The sequence below is a fragment of the Gymnoscopelus braueri genome (genome assembly GCF_963280865.1).
Source record: "Gymnoscopelus braueri genome assembly, chromosome: 5".
In the NCBI taxonomy this organism is placed as follows: domain Eukaryota; kingdom Metazoa; phylum Chordata; class Actinopteri; order Myctophiformes; family Myctophidae; genus Gymnoscopelus; species Gymnoscopelus braueri.
Genome location: NC_137606.1, coordinates 3,548,166 through 3,574,551, shown reverse-complemented (window position 1 = coordinate 3,574,551; position 26,386 = coordinate 3,548,166). Strand labels below are relative to the sequence as shown.

General features: G+C 43.6%; 1 protein-coding gene across 5 annotated transcripts in view; it reads right to left on the bottom strand.

The window, feature by feature from the left end:
* Window positions 1-1,248: 1,248 nt before the first annotated feature.
* The window catches only part of pik3cb (phosphatidylinositol-4,5-bisphosphate 3-kinase, catalytic subunit beta), a 104,987-nt gene continuing 79,849 nt past the window's right edge, over window positions 1,249-26,386 (bottom strand). For 4 of the 5 annotated variants that reach the window (XM_080427880.1, XM_080427882.1, XM_080427881.1 and 1 more), the window contains 14 exons: window positions 26,192-26,322; window positions 25,193-25,243; window positions 19,753-19,941; window positions 18,966-19,087; window positions 18,021-18,164; window positions 17,749-17,848; window positions 15,677-15,873; window positions 14,618-14,727; window positions 14,299-14,377; window positions 10,299-10,466; window positions 6,300-6,423; window positions 5,562-5,707; window positions 3,915-4,047; window positions 1,249-3,264 (listed from right to left, as the gene is read on the bottom strand). In XM_080427880.1, the coding sequence (XP_080284006.1) occupies window positions 3,127-3,264; window positions 3,915-4,047; window positions 5,562-5,707; window positions 6,300-6,423; window positions 10,299-10,466; window positions 14,299-14,377; window positions 14,618-14,727; window positions 15,677-15,873; window positions 17,749-17,848; window positions 18,021-18,164; window positions 18,966-19,087; window positions 19,753-19,941; window positions 25,193-25,243; window positions 26,192-26,322 (1,832 nt within the window). In that variant the 3' untranslated portion in view covers window positions 1,249-3,126. Of the gene's footprint in view, window positions 3,265-3,914; window positions 4,048-5,561; window positions 5,708-6,299; window positions 6,424-10,298; window positions 10,467-13,192; window positions 14,237-14,270; window positions 14,378-14,617; window positions 14,728-15,676; window positions 15,874-17,748; window positions 17,849-18,020; window positions 18,165-18,965; window positions 19,088-19,752; window positions 19,942-25,192; window positions 25,244-26,191; window positions 26,323-26,386 lie in introns of those variants that run through there. The other variant, XM_080427884.1, reaches the window with a different exon arrangement.

Genomic DNA, 26,386 nt, shown 5'->3' with positions numbered 1-26,386 from the left:
GCAGAGTCCTCCTGCTGGTAGAAAGCCACTCCACCGGCAAGGCTTCTGCAGTACCTCCATGTAGCCACACACGGTAACTGGGTACCTTGAGGTCCCAGGCTAAACTGTTGGGGATCTCGGAGCAAAGGGGCAAGAGGACACCCTTGCCCCCTTCCTCTTCATCATAGTCCTGGACTGTGCGCTCAGGAAGGCAATGCAGACGACATCAGCATGCTCTCCGACCACGTGGAACGAGCACAGGAGCTCCTGAACAGAGAGGAGTCAGAGTGTGCCAAGGTTGGCCTTTGGCCAAATGCTGAGAAAACCGACATTATCACCTATATAACATCTTACATTAACATCCACCTATAACAACAACAGGAGGTACTGCTCTGAAGGAAGTCAAGGAATTCAAATACCTGGGCTCTTGGGTCATCTCAACTGAGCAAGATCTGAAAGTGAGGAAGGCACTTGCACTTGCAACTCCAACCTTCCCCGACAAATCAAACTCAGCTTCTTCTATGGAACGGTAGAGTCTGTTCTCCTTCAGTATATGGCAGCGAATGCTGGACCCTGAAACCAACCCTGCAGACGTGTGCTACACCAGAATGTTGCGTGCCGTACTCAACATCAGCAAGAGTGAACATGTTATCTACAAGAATCTGTATGAGGGAATACCAAGGGTGAGCGAGAAAATAGCAGCCAGGAGAATGAGACTAGCAGCACACTGCCAAAGACATCGAGAATTGCCAGCCAGCAAATTGGTGCTGTGGGAACCAACACACGGGCACCAGACGTCCCACATTAACAAACGTGGACATACTCAAGAAAGATGCAGGAGCATAAAGTACAGACGAGCTGACCAGATGTATGGAGAACCGGGATAACTGGAGGCGACGATGGAGGGCTCGTCTGAGGACGACCTAGAGATACTCTGCTTAGGCAGTAATGGAATACTATAACTTGGGATAAGCCCCTAAAATCCTGATGGTTGACATTTTAGTTACTAATTGCCAGAATCCCATTAGGTATCCACCTGAAAAACAGTGTTCAAGAGCATGTATAAGACACGGTTTGATGTCATGCTCTGGATGAGACTTCACTTTCACTAGACCTACACAACATTCTTCGCTTGCTCCCCTTGTTCAAAATTACTAGTCTAGATATATTTATGGCCTGGAGTCAAAGTTCATCACAGTACGCAGACCCAGACCGATTCCAAGACAATCCACAGCCAGCATAAAGAATGGACCACAGGGAGAGAAAAAAAACTGTTCGATGGAAAATAACTTTAATAAAATTCCTATGAAAACAAAAACCAGCAAAACAATAAAAGCCTGTACATTTGACAATATCCAGTGTCTGAGTGACATTTGAAGGCTAGCGGTGCGAAATACAGCAGCATCACACATAAACCCACAGTGGACCATTATACGGCAAATTATTTACTTCGTTGCACAACCCTGAAAACACCTCATTTTTGTGACCCTTGCCGAAAGGGTCGTGCTACAACGTATAAATCAGCGTTTAGGTTTGGGCCCAAGGGTTCATATACTAATATACAGGGTCATTATACTCATTTGCGGATATTGCACAAAAAATACCAAACACAGATGTAGATGCTGAGGAACACCTTATGTCAAAACCAGAAAGTAACTTGGCATCACAGTGTCACAACAATCCCCCTTTCCACACAGGCCCCACACTCCACCCACACCTGCTCATATAAAACAAATACACGTATAAAGAGAGCGGCACATACAGTATTTCGCAAAGACATTCAATTTGGAACAGACCATTAAAAACACAGTATGAACAAAAACATAACTACCTCTTGCTCTTTTGTCATTTTGGTCTTAAAAGGCATGTTATAATGCTTCAGTTATTTGTTGTGGTTATGAGGGTGAGCTGGATGGTGCTTTGAAAGGCTGACATCTTTAAGTAATGCCGTGATTAAAGACAAACTTCTTCAGGCAAGTGACAATAACCAGCAGGACACTTTAAAAAATCCTTTTCTCTAACAAGGACTTGAGTTCTTCCATAAAAAAAGAGAGAGAAACTAAATCAAGGTTTCATAAAACCCCTAAAAAATAAATGATTTAAGATAGTTTTTAGAATTTAAAATTCTCATATCTCTCTCCATTTCAAATGAATCCAGTGTTCAATTATGCACTCAGCCTTTAGCTTCAAGCTCTGGATCACAAGGCTCAGGGTATCTCTTTCTCTCAATCAAACATCTCGCGCTCTCTGTCCTCACACAATTTTTGGAGTAGTAAAGTAGTCTGGCACATAGAAATCTCAGGATAAAACATAAATGGTGAAACAGAAAATGGTGACAAAAAAAAAGCACAAAATTAAAAAAATACAATCTTCCCGCAGTTTTGAGGCACACTTTCACGGCGAGCAGGAGGCGTCGTAGGAACACAACCGTTACGATTGCACCCCCTGTGGGTAATGTGCACATTTTGGCGTCATTTTAAGACATGGTATCCCAGCTGTCCTCAGTCAGTCATCTTTCCCCACCCATCTGTTATTCGAGTTGTCCTTTTATACAGTTCAGGGGCGGGGCCCGCTTTCGCAGTTCATGCTGCCCCCTCAAGCCGAAGTCCAGACTAGTCAGACGTCCATCTGACATGAACAAACCACCCTGGAGGCTGGAGCCACCCCATTACCTCACCACTGGGTCAGTCCACTCCATTTTAGGCTGCGCAGGGCCAGTCCATTTACGGGGATGAGGGGCCTGGGTGGTTCGGGAGGCGGTGGATCTGAAGGGCGCTTTCCCTTCGTTGGCGACCGCTTTACTCATCACAGTTCCACAGATACAGTACGCCACTGAACCTCTTTGAATAGCTGGAGGCACTGTGACAGAACTATGCAAGGCAAGGAAGGGTTAAGTACAGGTACCTATAAACCTAGGAGACTGGATGTACTCTGTGTGAGTGTGTGTGTGTGTGTGTGTGTGTGTGTGTGTGTGTGTACAGTACATGCTCATCTGTTGTCATTTGGGATGGTCCTCTAGATTCCCTTTATTCTTAATTAGATGTGGTTGTCTCCCTGTCCGTCCTTGGCACCCGTTGACCCCTCCACCCCCCTTCACTGTGTCCTCCAGACCCAGGTGGACCCTGGTCTTCAGCGGTCTAGCTAGGTCTAGGAGCGGTTGTCCTTGGCTACGTTGTGGGCCATCCAGTTGACTTTGGTGGTCCAGCTTTCTCGGAGGGCTTCGTCAAACTTCTGCCGGAACTGCTTCAGGGCGTCGTCGTCCGTCTTGCCCAACGCCAGAGAGTCCTTGAAGGAGGACAGAGGGAACGAAGCGGGGGGGAAGAGAGGAAGGAGCATTGAGGAGAAGGAAAGGAGACGTAATTGGGGCGGTAACGGGAAGGAGATTTAAGAAGGAGAGAGGAGGGAGAAATGATGATGGGGAGGAATTAGGAGAGGAGAAAGGAAAGGAATGATGGAAAGTGGAATTTGAGAGAGGTGAAGAGAACGGAGAGAACGAAAGATGTAAATAAGATGGTCTGATGATGTCTTTATTTCACTCAAAGCATCCATCTCTCTGAGGCAAATGTTAACTGTTGTTAGCCAACCACACACACACACACACACACACACACACACACACACACACACACACACACACACACACACACACACACACACACACACACACACACACACTAATTCATACTAATCCATAGCATTTTACTGGAGTGTTGCCAGATAGCAATGTCATCACACATGGTACAGTATGCATGTTCGTGTGCATGTGCTCACTCATAGCCAGTGTGTGTGTGTGCGTGTGTGTGTGTGTGTGTGTGTGTGTGTGTGTGTGTGTGTGTGTGTGTGTGTGTGTGTGTGTGTGTGTGTGTGTGTGTGTGTGTGTGTGTGTGTGTGTGTGTGTGTGTGTGTGTGTGTGTGTGTGTGTGTGTGTGATATACCTTTAAGTACTGGATGTCTTTGACCGAGGTAAGCTCCGGCAGGCCAGCAGTCAGCATGAGGGCAAACAGGGTGATGAAGAGGTTGCCGTTCTTCCTCAGGATTAGATAGGCATCCTCACAGTACTGCCGGAAACTGGGAGGTTAAGCACATACATACATTAAAATACATTTATAAAGCCCACACACAGATTTGACCGTTTTGAACCTGGCATCCCTAGTTTGGACATGTTATTATAGGCGAAAATAGCAGATCTACAAGCTCACGACCTGATGCGTACTTAAAGTATATTTTGATTTTGATGCCAATACTTTTTTTTCAAGTAAATTGTGATTTCTTCATTGCATTTTTTAAATGTATTATTATACATTTTGGGCTTTGTTATGCCTTTATTGATAGGTTTGTAGGTTGACAGGAAATGGGGAGAGAGATGGGGAGCGCCATGCTACAAAGCGACTCGAACCCGCAACGCGCTGTCAGGCTACTTTGGAGCCTGGGTGCCCAGACCACAACGCCAGCCTTGAATTGATGGGAGATTTTTTAGTTTTTGTCCCATCCCTAATCCAATAATTTGATGACCGGCGGAGTCGACTCAAACTGACTAATGACCCGGTCATCAAATTATTTGCTTAGGAATGTGAAGAAGAAAAAAAAGACAAATCAAATGTGACTAAAACAAAAAATCGCCATGAATTCAAGACTTGACTGAACTACTCCTTTAAGTAAAACATTTGAGTACTTTTTCCACCACTGACGTTGAGTTTGTGAGGGAAAGCAGAAGGATATAGGACGCCCGTTTACAGAACACTCTGGCAGTGATGACATGATGATGCATGTTTCAATAATGAGGGGTAATTCATAGTCAGTTTATGCTTTGTGCAGCAAGTGTGGAATAATGAGTCACACGACTCATTATGTGTGTGTATGTCAAAATGACATGACAAATGTCACGGAGGACCTTCCCAGAGCTTGTCGCGTACCTCGGGAACAATAAAAGGTTGCAGGTGGCGTCATAAAATGTCATAATTATACTCTGTTTGGTTGGCTTCATTACCATGGAGATACATGAGACTACACCAGCGGTCCAAATGGACAATTATCTCTGGGACTTTTTTATACGTCTTAGACGTCCAGTGGCACTCAGGGCTTATATCAACGGACGTCTTAGACGTCCAGTGGCACTGAATGAGTTAAGGTTAAGACTTTGACAGGGCCATTTTCAAATTGCAGCCTCCTGAAGGTGCATCTTTAGGGCAGTTCTGAAAGTGAGTAGGTTTTACACTCCTTTACTCCTTTAGGTAGGGCATTCCACATTTTTGATGAATAGCATGAGAACGAGTTCATTCCCTTTGTTGAGCCAAATCTGGGTTGAACATGATCCGTGGAGCTGCCTCTGGTGTTAGGATCGTGTACTTCATTTACGTTTTGGAAGTATTTTGACAAATACAGGAGGATCCCAATGTCGTGTCGAATCTTGTAGACCAGTGTTACACACGTTTAAGGGTCTATTTGGCCCACCTGGTGGTCCCTAGACCCGACGTTGACAAACAGTGATCTAGGCTAGATTTCCAAGTGTATGCACACACCAGGCTCCAGCCTGGATAAACGGACAAGAAGCAGAGATGAGTTGGAAAAGCAGAGAAACCAACCTGCCAAACTTTTCGGTGTTGCCCGTCTTGCCCTGTTGGATGACGTGGATGAAGTCATGGGTGAGGATGAAGGGCACGCGTTCCCTCTTGATGCCAAACTTGGACTTGAAGTTGCCAAGGATGTGGCCGAAGTCGATGTGGAAAAGCTGATGGACAGACACACACAAACCACAGTTTGAAAAATATATTTTCGGGTGAATTAATTACGGCAAAACAATGTCCCCAGTGTGTAAGGACCTTTAAGTTAACACCAAAGAGTGTACAAATGGAACCAACTGGACCCTTGGATCCGGGGTCTATTTGGTTCCATTTGTACACCTCTGTGGTGGAGAAAACGGAAATCAAAAGGCAAGTGAAAGTCAATTTTCAATTCAATTTAATTCAAAGGGGCTTTATTTAATTTAAAATGTAAATAAAGCAAATATGACACAAAATAATAAATACATTTTTAAATGATGTACAATTAAAAGGAAATAAAGAGACATGTAAACAGAGCTGTGTCATATTGCAACTTAGAAAAATTAGCTTATGAAACCTTAAGAATTGTGCATTCGCTGTTAGAAGTAGTTATATACGCATGTAAGCAAGGATAAAGCTTTTGAAAGAAATAGAAGCAATATTTCAAGATGTTTTGTCACTTGGTAAAAAAACAAACATTTGAGACAAAAAGCATAGCATAACCTTGAACCTTGAACTCATCGTGGTAAAACGTGAGAATGTTAAATTGCTGTACTGTACCTGTCCAGTGCTGCGGACCATGATGTTGTCACTGTGACGGTCTCCTATCCCCAGGACGTAAGTGGCTACACAGTAGCCTGCACAGGACAGGGTGAACTCCTCGATGGCCCGTTCCAGAGAGTCACTGCAATTACAATCAACACACAGGATTGTGTCACCTTTGAGTCGACTTACAGCACCTTTTGTTGTTGTTTTTCATTATAACAGCAATGACAGCAGAGGAAACAAACATTCAAAACAAAATTAACACAGAGGAGAAAGACAAAAAAGAAAGAAAAAAGAAAAGGTATCGACATCTTTTCAAATGTTTGTTAAGGAAGGGGTTCCCAAATCTTTCCATGCCAAGGACCCCCAAATAGCTATAGAAACTGGTTGCGGCCCCCCTATTACAAAAGAGCTTTAAAGAATTGGCCATGTACAAGGTCACAACTTAGCTTGCAGATCAGCCTTTTTTTTTTCTGTTTTTTTATTCAAAACAAATTGATAATAATGACAGACATGCCCAAAACAGGTATGCCAGGTTGATAGTGGTTAAACTGGCACAATAATTTTATGAATTGTATTTAAATTAAATGTTTTATTTATATTTTTTCTGATTTGTTTCTTTTTTCAATTTCCTCTCCTTTCCAATTGAAGTGGCCCGCTACTTTCAAAACCTGTGTGTTCAGGAGCTTTTTTTTAGAGAGAACCTAATTTCCTCCACACACAATACAGGATCTCCTTAAAGGTGATGTAAGTGATAATATTTATAGCTCTATTTTCTGATAGTAATAATTGATAGAGTGTTTGTTCACTTCAGTTCTTTAGTAAACAGAAAATATATTTTCAGGTTGGAATACCAATTTCATGTTCTCTCCCCAGATTGGATGACATTTGTAACCAACCTGAAAATATATTTTCTTTGTATTAAAGAGCTGGAGAGATACACTATAGCAATGAATACTATCAGAATATAGTGCTTTAACCTTTAAACAAAAATATTTTTGTTTTAAACAAAAATAATTATCACAGAACCTTTAATCCATCTAGCACAATTAGGGGGAAAGACACGTTTCCACTTAAGTAGTATGAGATATCTAGTTAACAAAGAGTTGATGATCATTATCCTTTTCACAGCGATAGGTATATTGAGCTCAGCTGGAATTCCATACATTGCTGTAAGAGGGTTAGGATTAGGGTTTAACATTTTCCGGGAAATATCTAAATTTAATTCCCGGGAATTTTCAGACCTTTTCCCGGGCTTCCCGGGAATTCCCGTTAAAGGGTAAAAAAAAAAAAGTACCCACTAAAATGCTTTTATATGTAGATATTTAAATAGCCAATTTTATATTGAGGTGCCCAAATGTCCCTATTGTGTCCACCTATGAACTTGCACTAATAATGACTTAAGTAGATTTTTTTAATCATATAAATATAATATATAAATATAATATAGTGCCCTGGCGGAGATCTGCCCTGTTACGCAGCGGCGGGTGAAGACAATTAACTTAAACGAGGAGCTGCGCTGTGCACCCAACACGCACTCAAACAATGTCAAACTCTAGCTGCTGAAATAAACGTTCCATTTTGTATCATTAATGACAAGAGAATTTGCAAAAGGATTATTTATTTATTGTCCATCAGAGCGCCGGTGAGGTCACAGCTTATCTCTACTTTTGTAGGATATTGATTTGATATTGTTTGCAGTTATTAATTTATTTTAGGCTACTTGCTGGATATTAAGACTCCATTTTGGGATGTTGACTGTATGTTGTCAAATGTATTAATCTATATTTTGTTGTTGATCAAATGTCGGGTTTTGTAGTGTGATTTTGATGTGCACATGCATGCGCTGCCACTGACAATCAATGAGACAGACAGCTGTTGTGCAGTTCACTTGTTCTACTGGGTAGTTCTAGTAAAATGGTAGTTTGAACGTTCTAAAATGCAAGTGTAGGTAGGGTAGGCTACATTAATGATGATAAAAAAATCGGACCACATCGGTCTAATTCTCTCTCTCTCTCTCTCTCTCTCTCTCTCTCTCGCTCTCTCTCTCTCGCACGCGCTCTCTCTTGCTCTCTCTCTCTCTCTCTCTCTCTCTCCAGTCTCTCCTCTCTCTCTATCAAAAGCATTGCTTGGCTTGCGCGCATTTTAAGCTGGAATATAGGCTCGAAATCAAACCTACCCACTGCTTATGCAGCGTTTCACTTGATGTTGAATCTCAACTAGTCAACTGGTGTCTACTGTTTGACAGCAGAGGAAATCAGCGTGCGCAGGGCAGGCAGGGGGGCATCACGGCCCCTTGTGTTTTATTTTGTTCATTACTGTTACATTCAGTGCGTCCCATATTGGTTCTCACAACGGGACGATGGGACCCTGCCCTGGTCGGCAACGCGGCAAGTAACTTGGCTAATTATAATAGTAATTCCTCCTTGCTGTAGATAGGCCTTTCTACTAATTAGTATTCATTTCTTAAAAAAAAAAAAAAAAACGGGATCCCGGGAACCGAAGTCAGTTCCCGGGACGGTAAATAACCTCGGGAATCCCGGGATTCCCGCATCCCGGGATTCCCGGTGTTAAACCCTAGTTAGGATCTATTTTATTGGAAAGCTTTCTTATAAGATTCAAATGTTTGAGCCCTGTATTCATTTAGCTTGGAGCACAACCACGGCATGTGGACTTAAGTCTGCAGGGGGACTGTAGCCTGGTAAAGCCCCTCCCTCCAGAAAATCTAATTTCCATTTGATTTCAGGAGTGAGTCTGGCCTGAAGGCTTATCTGGGCGTTTCTTGCCCGTTCACCAAATGGACTCACCTATCAGCGTCCTTAGCCTGGTAAAGCCCCTCCTCGCTCATTGTTCTGTGATTGACAGCGAAAGTTGGCCAAGTTCGAGTGAACCCGAATGGATCCGAGTGCAGCCGACCAAAATGAAACACGGCAGCCATTGTTTTCTGTGCGTTGTTTTAAAACTTTAAAACACTCTCAAACTTATTGTTTGAGGCACAGACTTTACTTTTAAGATATCGTTTGGATAGAATTTAGTTGTTTAACTTCATTTATGTGGTCAATTAATCATGACAGAGCCTATTTAAAAATAAAAATTCAGAGAACCGGCAGGGGCGGGCAGTGATACGCATGTATCCGAATAAGGCAACCTATTTTGGGCATGGCCGTCTCAAAAGTCCCGTTGCGTCACATTAGTCTGGAGGTAATAAAAATGCACTGCTGATTGGCTGAAGGGGTTGTCAGTCAACGGTATTACTCCCGCCCAACTCCAGCCCACAGCCAAAAACACACACACACACACACACACACACACACACACACACACACACACACACACACACACACACACACACACACACACACACACACACACACACACACACACACACAGGTTCTCATGCCAGACTTCCTGAAATCAAGTGGAAATGAGATTTTCCGGAGGGAGGGGCTTTACCAGACTAGGGGGACTGCTCACATCTACTACATGCTAGCTGCAAGGATAACACCAACATTAAGACAACTGAAAGTATTTATTATGTCAAATGTTCTATGGAAAAGGACATGTATGGGCTAAGGAAACTCCAAGTTATTCACTCTAAAGCCTGAAACATACTTCATTCAAGTTCACGAATGCTTCAAGCTACGCAAGATCGATTTCATGCCTTGTTGGCTTCTGCAATGTATCACTTAAAAATCGTAAAGCGACGCGAACGTGACGTGTTGCAGCGAGGGATTCTAAAGCAGGCAACAACAGAATGAAGTTGTCTATGGATTTATGTTCTCTATTGCTATATCTTCCACAATATACTGTAGAAGGCTATAGTTTCAAAAGTCACTCTATGTGGGTTTATAACAGCGCACGTTGAGTATGTTCACCAGAGACCAGCTGGGCCAGACACAGTCATTTTCATTTTTGTACTTGGACGGAGTACGTTTCCTTGTTCAAGGCTTAAATCTCTCTAAGCTACTGCAAGTTTGGACCGCACAAGGTTGCACAGGACAACAGCCGTCTTACCCAGAGTTCTTTTCTTTGAGCCAGTTGAGCAGGGCGTCCTTGTTGAAGGCAGCAGTTGCCGCAACGTTGCTGCTGGTCAGCTGGATGTTAGCGATGGTGTCCGCTGATGACACCACCTCAATCAGCCCCGCCCGGTCCCCCGTCGCTAGGCAACCGTAAGGCACAATTCTTCAACAAATAGGGAAAAGAAGAACTTGTTAGTTACAGATTCCTGCATCCTAAATTCTTCCATTCAAAATCCAAAACGTATACACTTCACTTTGTAAGACAGAGATCTGAGAGGGAGACTGATATACAGGCAGCCTGATCGGCTTTTTTGTATGTTGTGATCAGACGGTTCTGGGTCAGAACTTTTTTTCTGGACAGAGACTCGCATTGGCTTGTTAATTCCATCACTGACGCGTATCGGTAGGCCGGTTGGCCTTTGCCTACCTCTGGTGGCGTGCTCTACCAGGGGTGTGGCTGCCTCTTGGGCACGGCTCCGGAGGGTTCTACTGTCTAGTGTCTGTGTCTGTGCCTCGGCCTACCGGACGACACCTGGCACTTTTGCTCGGTTCTGTCGCACTGATGTGGTCCTTTCCGACCAGATGGAACAGGCCGTTTTGGCGGTTGCCTCCGCTTCTGTGGAAACGGGCGACAGCTCTCTGTTGTGAGTAATTGAGCTCGGCCCCTTCTTGAAGATGGGTCTGAGCTTTGTTTCTTTTCCTAGCTCACCGGGTAATCTGGTATTTTCGTTAAATAACGATGGTTACTTAGGTAACCACGGTTATGTGAACGATTGGATCACTCCACCAATGTGAGTTAATCCAACTCGGTACCTCCGCTCTGCCGCGGAGGGGATATATCAATATTGGAGTGATCCAATCGCTCACATAACCGTGGTTACCTATGTAACCATTGTTTTCAGCCATTATCAATGTCATCTACACCTGCTCTTATCTGCCGGACCACGTGGGTCAGCTACTCTCCTGCAGTGGTCTGCCACCGGAGTGCTGGCTTGTTCATCCATTTATACAACCATCTGTCTCTTGTTTTGAAAACATCAGTGACTAATGCATAATTGTTGTTGCTCCAAATTCTAGTCCTCTCATTTGGTGCTGTTGTATTGCGTCCCTCCAAAGTGTTTCAATATTCTGTTACTATATTAATCAATATTTCAATTACTGCATCACAGAACTGAGCTTTTATTTTCATTCCAACTACACCAATCACTTGTACTTTTTTAGCTCTGCTTCACATACAAACACGTGACGGAGGCTGCACTATCATGTATGGCATACAATGTATGCCATACATGATGCAGTTCAAAACAAGTGTTAACTTTAAAACACAGAAAATATTACATGGTACAACGTTTCGGCCACATTTGGCCTTCATCAGGTGACATCATTTGTGACCCACCCCCCTTATATAGCTGTGCCTGTGGGTCACAACACGTGCACAACAGTGACTTATATAGGGCAGAAGTAGGTTACTTTTAACTCCAATCTGTGAATGATTACTATTGTGGGTATCCCACCACATTGACATACAAGTATAAAGACATGTTTTTTTTTTTGTTTTTTTGTTTTTGTATTTATCTTTAAAAAAAAATATTGTACTACAGTGCTTGAAACTTAGCAATATGCTCAAAAGCACAAAGAGCTCGAAAGCACAAAGAGTACATTGTACAATAATATGGGGATGAAGAACTCAAATCAAGGTACCTTTAGAGATCAAAGTACAAGGAGGCAACAATACAAGTGAAATACATTCAGTCAAATAATCATGCTAGGAATCATGATGAGAATCCAGTGTTTATACGCGAGATGGCGCTCTTCGCTATCCTATGAGTCACCGTGACAAGAGTGCAGCTGGGAGACAGTCTTCTCGTGGGGTCTAATTGTCCACCAGAGCAGAAAAGAGCAGAAAAAATAAGTTTTTCTTTTTAATCTAAAATGTGCTTAAGCCACTGTAGCGATCGGGTAATATCAGGCTACATTTCACTTAAATGTCAGAGCTTAACTCGGCATGTAAATATGACAAACGCATTAATGTGAAAGGATTCGAAAATAATGTTGCGGTCCGCCAGGAGTTCGCCTGGAATTAGCCAAATATAGCTAATAGTTAAGTTCATTACTTACCCACTGTTTGCAGCCGAACGCGGAAATGCCATTTATTTTAAAACTGTGAAGTGTTCACTCAAAGATAGCATCTGAGGTGTTTACCTGGCCCCACTCAGACCCCCACCTTTCAGCAATGCATTCTGGGATAGGTGCTAAAATGTCACAGATCACAGAAATGGCCCTTTCAGTCCAGTTTTCTCAACTCGCTGTATCTCTACAAGACACTTCCATGTTAATGGATTTGAAAAAAAAACATTTTCTCTGCTTTCTGTTGCTTTTTGGCGAAAACAACCTACATTCAACTGCCAATAACTATGAAACGGATGATCACGACAGCACGCTTTCACCCCACCGATTCTACGAGACTCGGATACGTCTTTTAAAGCGATCGGTGGATCGATCGTTGTGAAGAATAATATTCTATGATTTTTCAAAGATTAGTGAAAACACTCGGAAATCACTGGCAAGGTCGGCTATAGACAATATTTTATTCTGGCAGTTAATGAGTTAAGATCCAGAGTGACGCTGATAGGTCATAGTCGTCATTTAGCTCATTTAGGCTAAAGCACTGTAGTACTAAATTTGTTTGGAGATTCATAAACATTTAAAAACTTTAATAATAATTAAAAAAAATGCTAAACATGTCTTTATACTTGTACTTATACTTGTCAATGTGGTGGGATACCCACAATAGTAATCATTCACAGATTGGTGTTAAAAGTAACCTACTTCTGTTCCCACCCACCACAGCTATATAAGGGGGGTGGGGGTCACAATTGATGTCACCTAATGAAGGCCAACTGTGGCCAAAACGTTGTACCATGTAATATTATAGCACCCGTTTTAAAGTAAACACTTAGGAGCAATGTTGTGCAGACTTTTATTCTTTTATACATGACAGTGCAGCCATCTGGCCTTGAGCCTCCAGTACAACCCAAAGATGATACATTTTCATCTTCAAGCAAGTTATCACAATCTCCACTAGAGGGCAGTGGAGGTTCATTTATTCAGGGTGTTGATCATCCAGCTTTTATCCTTGATGCCTACTTTTCTGACTGTTTGAACTGATCTGGCAGAACGGTCCCAACTGAACAGCCCCTATGGAGCAAAATCGGCAAATCTAATACACCAGGGAGACCCGGCAGAACACTCAAAGAAGACTAATAGTTTTCAATCGTTTTTTGTAGACCTGGTACAAAGAATTGGTCTCCACTTCTAATGGAGACCAAATGCATTTGAGGAGATTCCTGCTCCAACTTGATGGGTGTTGAGTGTGTGTGAATGAAAAACACACGTACAGACAGCTGGGTAACCAATACGGTTGGACACGTGTGGCTCAGTATGCGCTGCGGGTGATCCCTGAGCAAACCCACACACGCCTCCGCCACATCAAAATGGTTCCGTTAACATTATCGTCCACATCCGCCTCGTTCTCTTCAGTGCTTCGTTCGATCCTCAAACCTTTGTCCCTGTAACCTAAAGCCTGGCCTCTAGCTCAACTGTCAAAACAAGACCGTCTACTGCCTAGCTCCAGATGTGTCAGTGTCAGTGTGTGTGTGTTTTGGAGAAGAACGGAGGAAAACCTGGGTTTTTATAAGAGACAAAGTGTGGATTTGATTAGGAAGTAAAGAAGATAGTGTGTGTGAGTGTGTGTGTGTGTGTGTGTGTGTGTGTGTGTGTGTGTGTGTGTGTGTGTGTGTGTGTGTGTATAGAGTGTTGAGGGGTTAGAGGTTACATTAGCAGGGGGGGCGGGTGATTTAGAGCCCCTGCTCTCCCTCTACACCCGACCACAGTGCTGCTTCCCCTTCCCTGCAGAGAACAGGAACAAACAACCTGCATGCATGCACGCGCGCGCGCGCGTGCACACACACACACACACACACACACACACTGACCTGAGGTCCAGATTAGCCTCCTTCCATAGCATGTCCATCAACCTCAGAATCTGGAGGGTTAGCATGTCCTGCCTCAGGTCTGGGAAAGGAGAGAGTGAGAGAGACAGTAATGGAATGACATTATTAACATTCATAGAACTTTTAGCCCATCCATTCATACAGAGAAACCCCTCTCCTCCCTCCGACCATCCATTCATACACACAGACCAACCCCTAGCCTACCATTCATACATACATACATACATACAGAGCAACCAACCCCTATCCTACCATCCATTCATACATATACTGTACATAGAAACTATCTCCCCTCTCCTACCATCTCCGTTCTTGAAGATGATTCCTAAGGAGTCGCCTCCTAGCAGCTTATTGTTGTAAACAATCCACAGCGGCTTCATCTTAGAGTCCATGTACCGACACTTTTCAACACTACCAGATGGAAGAAGAGAGAGGGGGAGGAAGAGAGAGAGACGGGGAGAGAAAACCGGTCAGTAAAAAGCCACCAGATGTCCCTGCTTCCAGGTTACCGATCAGGGGCGCCGTGTTTATGTGCGCGGCCATGGGGGCTGAACTTGACCTCTACTAACCAAAAATAGACCAATCACATCTCTTGTCATTATGTATATGACTGTCCCGAACAGAAGAAATGCCCGGTGAACTCACGAAGAGCACGAAAGCTAGATCGTGGTCCAAGATCTATGCATGTAAAAAAGTTGAAATACCGCATTCCAGTTGTATGCTTGCATCAACCAGTCGCCGTTGTTAATCGTGTCTGTCCAGACTCTCACAGTAGTGAAGACTTTGAAGGAATGTAATGAATGTGCTTGAGGTCACGGTCACCTTAACCTTTGACCACCTACTTCTAATCAGTTCATCCTTGAGTCCAAGTAGACGTTCACGAGGTTAGGAACATAAGTCCGTATGTAGTTGTACGTATGGACAACCCGAAGACATACAGTAATAAGCCCTCAGGCATGGCTGTCCACTGGCAGAGGCTCAACTTTATTTTTAAGACCGTCACCACACTAGGATATGCCCACAAAATTGTGATTGGTTTGGCTTCGTTCACAAACTGAACATACAGTGACCATCAACAGCTAAGGACTGGACAATGAGGAAGAGCTGTTATTAGACTATATTTAGTTGTTAAAATGCAGTATATAGATGTAAACCTCTCTATGAAGGGAAGGGTAACAGCACAGAGAGTGAAACCTGTGATGAGAAGAATCATTCAGGCTTTTGGTAGAACTACAGTACTAGAAATTTAAACAGCAGTGAAATTACTGTAACATTATTTATCAATTAGTGAATGTATTCTCTATGACGTATTTGATGTTATTTATAGTCCTGTCAGGGACCCCTGGGGATCACATCTTACTTGATGGCGGAGAGGACGACGCTGGGATCGAGAGGGGAGTGGATGTCAGACAGGGTCTCAATGTAGCCAGTCTGCCTAAGACATGTCATCATGGCTTCCTTCGTCAACATGGCTTCCTTGGTCTTGCTGCGAGCGTTCTTAAGGGTTCCCAGCTTTATTAGCTCATTGACCGACTTCAGCTTAGTCAGGGCCTCCGTCTGCAAGGGGCGAGAGAGGAAGAATTGAGACTGTAAGGCTCAATCTATTTATCTCATATGTTTTTATGATTTATCTATTATATATATATATATATATATATATATATACACACACACACACATATACCTACACATATATATAAAGAAACGGTCCGACAATCTCACAAATAATGAAATAAGTGAGATGATAAACGTACATATATAAACAAATGCATACAATATATAACAAACAAAGTACACAGTGATATAATGTAGACATCTCCACGCAGAAGAAGTTCAGACAAGTACAGAGAAGTACAAGAGCTATAGGTACGGGCAAAGGGGGAAATGTATGATATGTCACAACCCAGTAAGAATGAGAATTAATTAAGTAACTGAATTACATCCAAAGCTTTGGACCAGTTATCCACAGTGTCAGCTCTGGCACCGTTCATTCTGGCAGTAGAATGCTCAAGTAAACAAATATCAGAAAAACAATTAAGCCAGATTGTCTTCAAATGAATAGTCGGTTCAAACCAGTTTTCTTAGAAGTTGAGGCAGCTAATAGTATACATTTGTCCTGAAAGGTTAACAACATATTTGGGTTATAACCTCTTACCGGACATGAATAAATATAATGTGCAGTCTATCACAGTAAAAAATAGTTCTTATATATGTACAGAGTATCAACAGTAAAAAGTACTGTTCATTACAATTATAAATTACACCTCATTACAGGAGATATTCTGTGCATCACCTTAAAGTCACCTTAAATGCAATTCATTATTTCCTTTAAAATCATTGTTTTAATTTGATGACCTTGATGCCCTGGGATTTGGCCTTCGTGCCCTAAAGAAATGTATAAACCAAAAGGCCAAGTGGCTAAATTCCAGGCCTGGACGTTATTATACTTGAACTAATTTATACCTCATCAAGACATCAAGACAAAGGAAACATGGGTTGTTGTACATAAGGAGGTGAGACTGTGTTATGAAATGGACTCGTAAGCGTTTTGAAGGTTCACCGCAAATAACTCAAAGATCCCAGTGATGATCTTATGATTGGCAGGCTAGCTCATTCCTCTGAACAAACAACGCGTCAGCACTGTCACCCTAACCCATATCCCACCCGCGGGTCAACTCTTCAAAACAGGAAGTGACCCGGTAATGGTCAGTGCTGGAGAGGAAAGCTGGGAGGAAGTGTCCGGCGGAGTGGCTGTCAGAGCCAACACTGTGGAGGTCAAGAGGTCGACCTGATGTCACTGGGACACACTAAAAATACCATCCATCCAGTCCTGTCAGGACTCAACCAGGTTGTAAACACACAATAGACACTAAACATGCTTGATATATTGGACTGAGAGATGACAGACATGGTCCCACTGGACAGTGGTTTCTAAAGTGGGGTCCGGGGACTAAATGGAGGCTTACGGGTCTGTAACTCTGAAAACTCTGCAAGTGGCCACGTGTACATTTTGTCTAGATGGAAGATCATGGGGTCACCATAATCAGTAGGGTCCATCCTCTGAGGAGCATGAAGGTGGACAGCAGCCAGTAGTTTTCAAGATGTCTTGTTTAGGACCAAAGTGTTGGACAGACGGGTTGACCAACCGACCGACGTGCCGCTAGGCTAGCAGGTCTAAAAATCCTATTGCGATGGAAGAGAACGACGGACTCAGTGTGAAAGAGCCTTTAGTCTTGTTAATACGAAACCTCAGCATGGCTTACAGATTAAAAACTGTGTTTTTGAATGTTTGATTTAGACTAGGTGTGTTGTTGATCAGGGACACTTGGACACGTAGACAAGCAACCTTCTGATTACCAGACCGCCTCTCTACCCACTATGTGTGTGGGTTGTGTGTGTGTGTGTGTGTGTGTGTGTGCACACATGTCCAACCTGTCTCTTTAAGACCTCAATATGAGGGATGCTGCCTCGACAGTAGGCCTCCAGGATGAGGGCGAACTGGACAGTGACGGCCGGCATGTGGCTCTCTGACCTGTAGAGGGCAGCAGAGAGACAACACCGTGAGAAAGGAAACCACAAAGCAGACATCTGTAAAAGTGTGAGACGCCTGGTCTCTTTCACAATCCCACAATTTCTTTCACTTTCTTTCTCGCAAACACACACAGATACACACACACACACACTAAACACTCACACACACTCACCGCAGGTGCCAGAAGAGGAAGTGCCCTATCTTTCGGTTACACTGGGCCCGGTCTAGGAGGAAGCGGGTGAGAGCACAGTCATAGTAGGGCTCGTAGCGTAACACCTGCACCAGCTGCAAGAGGTACTGAGCCAGCTCCTCGTCACTGGGGAAGGAACACACAAACCATGGTAGTAGGGCTGCAACAGTTCATCCCAACTAATCCATTTAATCCATTATAAGAAATAATAGCTAATCAATATTTTAATAAAATAATCAATTCATAGTCAATCCCTATTTTGGGCATGTCATTATAGGCCGATGTTTTTTTTTCCAATCAGGTAGATCGGCTATTTTCACTGTTTTTGCATGATACGGTTGTGCAACAAAATATAACATAATGCTTAAGTGGTTAATCGATTCCTTGATACACGAAAATAAGTAATAGAAAAATATAAAAGACTTTGGAGCCCTACATTGTAAGACTTAAAAGAATCTGGGCATCTTATATGAAATGGTGAAAATCTAGACAACACCAGCACAGAGTAGAACAGGCATTCAGACAACACCAGTACAGAGCAGAACAGGCATTCAGACAACACCAGTACAGAGCAGAACAGGCATTCAGACAACACCAGTACAGAGCAGAACAGGCATTCAGACAACACCAGTACAGAGTAGAACAGGCATTCTAGTTGTGAACACATTACTGTTTCAAGAAGGATGCTTAACCACATGAACCCTAGCATCCCGTCCCTATTCTGGGGTCCGCTATTGTCATTGAAGAGATTTAGTGTAGAGGGTAGGAAAGGAGGGGGCCAAGTACGGTATATAACCCTAGAGGACCCCAGTCAACAAAGTATATAGGGTTTAACAAACTTTAACGCAAATAAGTGCACATATTTTCAACAGTATGCAAGTGTGTCTCTGCGTATTGCATGCGTGTGTCTGTATATGTGCGCTTTACCTCATATCCCTCAGGCAGCCCACAGCGTACTCTCGTACATACTGGTCGGGGTAGTTGAAGTCCAGCAGCTCCAGAGCGTCTCTGGGACTGAGCTTAGGCCAGATCTGGAGCAGAGCCTGGAGCTGAGAGACACCAACACAAAGACACCGGTCAACTGAGAGACACGGGTTTTGTTCCAGTAAAGGAGGTGACTATACAGGACAGGTACAGTGCTGCCTAGACTCTAGGCAACACTGTCATTATAGGCAATCATTTTATATTGTATTGACCTTCTTTTCACACAAAATTTAAAAAGCACCAAACATCTACATGCATATTACCTCATAACTAATTATATAGCCCACACTTTCACTTTAGGAGCCTGAACCAGTATGAAAAAAAGCGTATGCATATCAATGGTCCATTGTGTGACCTGCTAAGTAGTATAGTGTGGATTGCTAAAAGCCAATGGACGAGCTCTATCAAATGAAAATAAATAAATCTGGCCCCTCTGCATTTCTCCAAGGTGCCCGGGCGATGAGGAACCTACAGGATCGGCGCCACTGCTGCCTAATATAAGGGTTTAAATCTCGTTGCGGGCAGCAATACGAAAACTTTGGTATAGAGGATGTTATAGACCATATTCACACAGTGGCCATTTTGCTATTAAGTTAATGAAATGCCACCCCATTGCCACCTCGTTTTTTCATTGCAAAGTGCCAACATGGCCGCCATGTGAATATGGTCTATAGAGTCTGGCTGCAGTATGTTTTGGTACACAGCCCTGTACTATAACCCCACATCTAACCTGAGCCATGTCTTCATGTTTGCTCCATTTGACAGAGAGCAGCAGCTTGGGCAGGGATTGGGGAAAGTTCTCGCGGCAGTCGTAGCGTAGTGTCCAGATCAGGTCCTTCTCGTTCTCGCACAGCTGGGACAGCGGGTCTCGCTCCATGATCTCCTTCAGCTCAATGTGAAACTTCTTGCCTCCTCGACCCTGAGGAGAAGGGCAGACGAGGAAGAAGAAGAAACACATGGTGAGAGGATATTAAACACAGTATTCAAGTAAGCGGCACGAACCCTGTCTAAATAGCAAAAATGGCATCTGTGGACAGGCAAACAGCATACAATTATCTAACGTATATAGGATATGTGATCAACTAATCAACAAACGAAAGGGCGAAAGGGCCTACTCTGTGTGGAGTTTGCATGTTCTCCCCGTGTCTCTCAGGGTAGTTAATACCCTCACAAAAACATGTAGTAATCCTGGTCGCTATACCGCCTCCCCCATGACAGCCGGGGCGCCTGATGGAGGGGAAGGGAACTGGTTGGAATAACGTGTTCCTTCCACGCGCTACGTCCAACCAGGGGAACTCCCCCCTGTCAGGTGACAAGAAGGTCAGTTGGCTCTCATGCATTGAAGGAGGCATGAGCTCGGCCCTGGCCTCCCTAGGCTGGTGAGGGGAGTGTAGCGCCCAGGATCACTTAGAAAATTGGCACCGGGGGAAAAATAAGGGTTACAAAATCGAGGGATAAAAAAAAACTAAAAATAAACTAATCAACAAACACCCAGAGCTAGGAGGTGAGCCGGAGACCGAAAAGGTGAGTTTTCAGACTGCAGCGGATAGGGAGTGAGTCTGCAGTCCTGAATGTGTGTGTGTGTGTGTGTGTGTGTGTGTGTGTGTGTGTGTGTGTGTGTGTGTGTGTGTGTGTGTGTGTGTGTGGGCGTCAGGAGGGAGGAAAGTCTAGGTCGCTTAGTTAGAGCATTGGCCAGGGAGTCATAGGGAAGGGATGGACATAATGTCCTGTGTTTAATTGTCTAAGGCAGGGGTTCTCAACCTTTTCAGGCTGCGACCCCCCCAAGATAATCATTTTTGAACTGGGGACCCCCCACCCTGACAAGCACTTCGAATTGTTTGAATCGGTTCCACAGATAAACATTTTGAAAATAGCAGATCTACAAGCTTATAGATCGGCTATTTGATTTATTTTTCTAACATTATTTGACAATTTGGCCAATGTTTGACCAGTTTTTATAGTATTTTGTAGTTTGTTGATGACTTTTGATGCAGTGATTCCCTTCTTTTTTTTCTTTAAAAAGTCCTTACATTTTTTCTTCACTGTCATTTGGGGACCCCCCAAAAATCATGTGGGGACCTCCCTGGTAGCCTGGTAAACCCTCCCTCCAGAAATCTCATTTGTATTTTATTTCAGGAGTGAGTCTGGCATGAGGGCCTGTTTGGCTTTTTGGCTGGAGCTGGGCGGGAGTAATGTAGCTTTGATGTCCAAGTGGCCCTTTGATGTCCAATTAAGCCACTTTAGGCTGCAGTGATTATCACCAGGAGTAATTGGTTTGTCTCTGATGTTAACGAGCAGCTTGTATGAAAGGTGTATTGATTAATGATGTGTGAACCACTCGGGTTCCACCTGATTGGCCTACCTCCGCTGTCAATCACAAAACAATGAGCGAGGACGCTGATTGGAGAGTCCATTTGGTGGACGAGCAAGAAACGCCCAGATAAGCCTTCAGGCCAGACTCACTCCTGAAATCAAATGGAAATGAGAATTCCGGAGGGAGGGGCTTTACCAGGCTACCTCCCTGGGGTTCCTGACCCTAAGGTAGAAAGGGTGTAAGGGTGGATCATGCCCTGTAGGTGGGGGGGGGGGGTGCGGGTGTCATGCCTCTTTGGTCCCTTCATGATCACCAGTGTTTTGAATTGGATGCGGGCAGCAACTGGCAGCCAGTGAAGGGAGCGTAGACTTGGGGAGCCGTGAAAATATTGGGTGGTTGAAGACCAGACGTGCTACGGCATTCTGGATCAGCTGTAGGGGGTTTGAGTCAGAGGCTTCTATTAGAGAGTTGCGCCAATGAGGGGTCAGAAACAGCGTCGGTCACGTGGTTCATGTAGCTGGAAATAGTGACAAGGAGCCGTCGACTTCAATGCATTCCATGAACTTCCGGTTTAGGGATTTGTCACTATTCGCCAATGTATGTGTATGTAGAAGACCTGCCCCGAAGAAGTGAACGGAGTTGGCGTAACTCTCTAATAGATGGCACTGGTTTGAGTGAGCAAGCTGGCAGACCGGCAAGTTGCAGTAGTCAAGTCTGGACATGACTGAGGCTTGTATAAGGAGCTTGGTAGACTCCTTAGCGAGGAAGGGTCTGACGTTGTACAGTGCAACCCTACAGGAGCAACTAGCAAGTGATCGCTGCACTGTGTGCTTTGAAGGACAGCCAGGGTCATTCCCATGTTCTTGGCATTTTGAGCAGAAGTCACCAGGGTGCTGTCCATGGAAAGATCCTGCAGGGGGAAAGACTTCCCCGGGCAGGAAAGAAGCACCGTTTGGCCACTAGATGGCAGCAGTGTATGAAAAAAGTAATTTACAAATCCTCACTCCTAAGATCAATCTGTAAGAAAGCCAAGAAATCCATTTATTACATCACTTAAAGGATTTGATACCAAAATGACGACATTGCCTTGAAAATACAAGGATATCACTGTAAATATTTATAACTAGATAAATGGGACATCAGGAGGTGGTTCAAGCTCCTTTGATAGAAATGTCTTAACACGGCTTCAGGACAATAACTGAGTCAACAAAAGGCACCAGGACAGCCTCAGTGCACCATAGCTTTGTTCATTCCTAACTAAGAAATTCTATCAGTTAGTGTTTTTTCCACAATGCTGAAAAAATACTTTTGTCTCAAGGCACTGATCTCTGTGAATCTCCCACTACATCGGAACCGAGATCTGGTGACTGTCATGACATAGCATATCATTATCAGGCTGATCAGTCCATTCAGTGACATCCGGTGACCGGTGCTGTATGGATTGGAGACAGTGTGTGTGTGTGTGTGTGTGTGTGTGTGTGTGGGTGGAAGAGAGAGAGATTCCACTATGTATGTGTAGATCTGCCATTTTCGCGATTTGTTGTATGATGTATAAGTATAAAGGGCTTAAGAGGGTTAAGTGGCTTATAACGTCTACTGACGTACACCATGTGTGCATCCCTCAAAATGGGTCAAACATGACTCATCTGACCACATGACTTTACACTCCTCAGTAGGTCACCGGCTGTATTCTTTGACCCACTTCATTTGCAGCAGTACACCCAACAGACGGTATCCTACTCTGTGAAACTCCTGTTTAACCGTTCGTGATTAAACGGCCTGACATTGACATTTGCGGTATAGCCGCTGATCCCATTTTCCTTGAATTTCCATCCAATGCACGGATGTCACGGTCAACCAGTGTGAACTTTCTTCCATAGTTTTCATTGATTCCATGCCAACATCAACCGTTAGTCACCACTCCTCATGGGAGGGACACCAGCAAGTAGAACGGTCTTCAGTCTTTATACTTTGTTGAGCACTTTGAATACTTTGATTCCCCCAGGACTCTTTACTATGCCTTGTGAGGTTTTCGCTCTACACTAAATAGAAAGAAAGAAAATAGGCGATCTACAAGCCCACAGCACGTCGCAATGTGACACGCTGAGAGCTTGTAGATCTGCCATTTTGGCCGAATGTTCACCCCCAGAATATTAGGGACAATAGGGTTCAAGTGGTTCTGAACAACAGCAAACAGCCCATATATACTTTGCTTTGTTCACTCGCAGTAACTTGTACTGTATTTCCCCATGCTGCATTAGCATCTCTGCATGCTTCATCTTGAAACACACACACACACACACACACACACACACACACACACACACACACACACACACACACACACACACACACACACACACACACACACACACACACACACACACACACACACACACACACACACACACACACACACACACACACACACACACACACACACACACACTTACTACAGTTGCACTCGACAGCAATTTGTGCTCTAGCAGAAATACATAGTTCTCACAAGCTCACACTACCCACATGTTAGGGGCATGTACTGACAAGCGCTGCACATCACTGGGAATTACATAACTCACCCAGTAAACCCGCCCTGTGTAGCTTTTGGATAGGTGGGGGGGAGGGGGCAGTGCAACAGGAACAAGATACGGAACAACTGATTACAAATGCTGGTTTTGAGGTAGGGGAGATGCTTTGATGCTACACCCTGCCGGAGTCACAGAAATGTTGTGATCAAATGACTGTGATTTCAAAAAGCACTAAAAAACAACAACTGATCTGCAAATACATTTTGTAACTGATGTCACAGAAAGAAATGCTGTGACATCCGTTAGTAACGCATAAGCATGTGAGAAAGACAGTGTGTCAAGTGTGCGTGCGGGCGGGCGTATGTCAGAAAATGTGTGGCTAAGACTGGAAGAATGAGATCACACTCAGCAAGAAGATTATTTTAGCACATTTTGTTAACACTGAAATTAGCACTGCACTGCACATTTTATGGGAGGGACAATAACAATTACCTTGACCGGCAGACACGCGCACACACACACAAAGACACACTCACCCACACATTCAACTGAACACACGGTACTTGGTGTTTGTCGTGTCTTATGTTTGATTACTATGTTTAACTTACTACTTGTTTATTATTTTAGGTGAGAACCTTGTATAAGCCCTATACAGGCTATATATCCTTTAATAATTGTTATCTTTTGTACAGTTTTTTTTTGTATTGTGCGAATAAATACACAAAAAAACAACAAAACAAAACAGAGCAACGACCTGAATACAAACAACGAATACAAATGTTCGGTGGTTCTCTGGGCCACATTACAATCAAAGGTCATCTGCGTCTCCACTTAAGTAGGGTGTGTCACAGTTATTATCCAGTGTTAAATCATATAAAATCTCGTATAGTATGCACGTGACCAACTATCACATCTCATAAGCTAGACTTCACCAGTGTACATGCGCACAGGTTTGCATCATGTTGTATCCTTGAAACCAGTAATTACATTTTTTTCCCCCCAAGGACCCACAGTTTGATATCGTCTCTGTCGGATGGAAACCTCATTATGTCCAAAACAGTAACTTTTCAGGATTCAAATTTAAAGATAGCAAAAGTAGCACATCTACAAGCTAAAAACGTAAGGAGAATAAGGAGATAAAGAGGTTTCTGCCCGACAGTAACGATATGCATTAGTTCACGGACCGCCACTTTATACCAAATGGAACCATTTGGTATAATTTGTTTTCTATATTCGGAAAACTCTCAAGAGTTACAGACCCATAAGGGTCCATGTGGACCCCTGGTCGTCCCCAGAGTAGACATCGAGAACTAGTGCTTTAAACTCACCATTGACACGCAGTCACTGGCTCTGGCGATCTCTGCAGCCTTTTCCAGGATCTGCAATGAACACAGACAGACAGACGGACAGAGAAACATAAGAGCAGGCTGAGCATTCTGTGTGCCCTTTTTCTGCTGACTCTCACCACTTTGTCTCCGTCAGAAGTTACCATTAAGAGTTAAACCTGACCTTTACACTCAAACTGATGAAGGCATCGATGCTGTGGCTGTATCAGTGCGACTGAAGGAATTACTGTAGATTCGAACGTCTTTGGAAAATGCGTCTGTATGAGTATGCATCTAATTGAACTGCATATGTCTGTGTGTGTGTGTGTGTGCGTACTTGTATTACTATACAAGTGACAGAATTCAAGAAAATGATATACAATGAGGAATCTTTTAGGTTTAGGGGTTAGAATAGGATTTATGCCTGATTTGTACTTGGTTGCACACTGCTGTCCATCACCGATTGCTTTAGATTTAGGGTTTAAATCAGGGGTCTTCAACAGGGGGTCCGGGACCCCTCGGGGGTCCTCAGAGTTACGGGGGGCCGCCAAATCTTTGTGTGATAGGATTTTTTACATTAACCACTTCAATCCCAAAATCCCTATTCTGAGGGGAACGTTAGCCGAAAATAGCAGCTCTACAAGCACACAGCGCCTCGCGCTGCAAGGCGTTGTGAGCTTGTAGATCAGCTATTTTCGGCAAAGAGGTTTGGTGTAGAAGGAAAAAAGAGCATATCAGAATAAATAGAAAACATTAGTTCACAAAACACTGATGAAATCTATGAAAAGGTTTAATCTGCAACACAATTTTATACAATATGTAGAGGAGGTCCCTGCCTCATCTCTCTCTCAGCTAGGGGGTCCTTGCCCCTTTAAATTATTATTATTATCTTTTAACAAATTATTAATTAAATCACGGTCCTAAAATGTTGATGTCCTCACATGTATAGCAATACAAACGTACGTGTGTTAATGTGTGTGGGTGTATTCTGTGGGCGCTGACCTTGTCGAAGGGAGGGAAGACGATGGGATGGGGCAGGTATTCAGGGAAGTGGATGTGCAGGGCAGTAGCGTTTTCAGTGTAGGGGTTGGTCTGGATGGTTCCTATTGGGTTCAGCATCTCTTCAAGTTCATCTGAGCAACACAACACACCAATGCACACACACACACACGCAGAAACACATACACAGTTGAAACA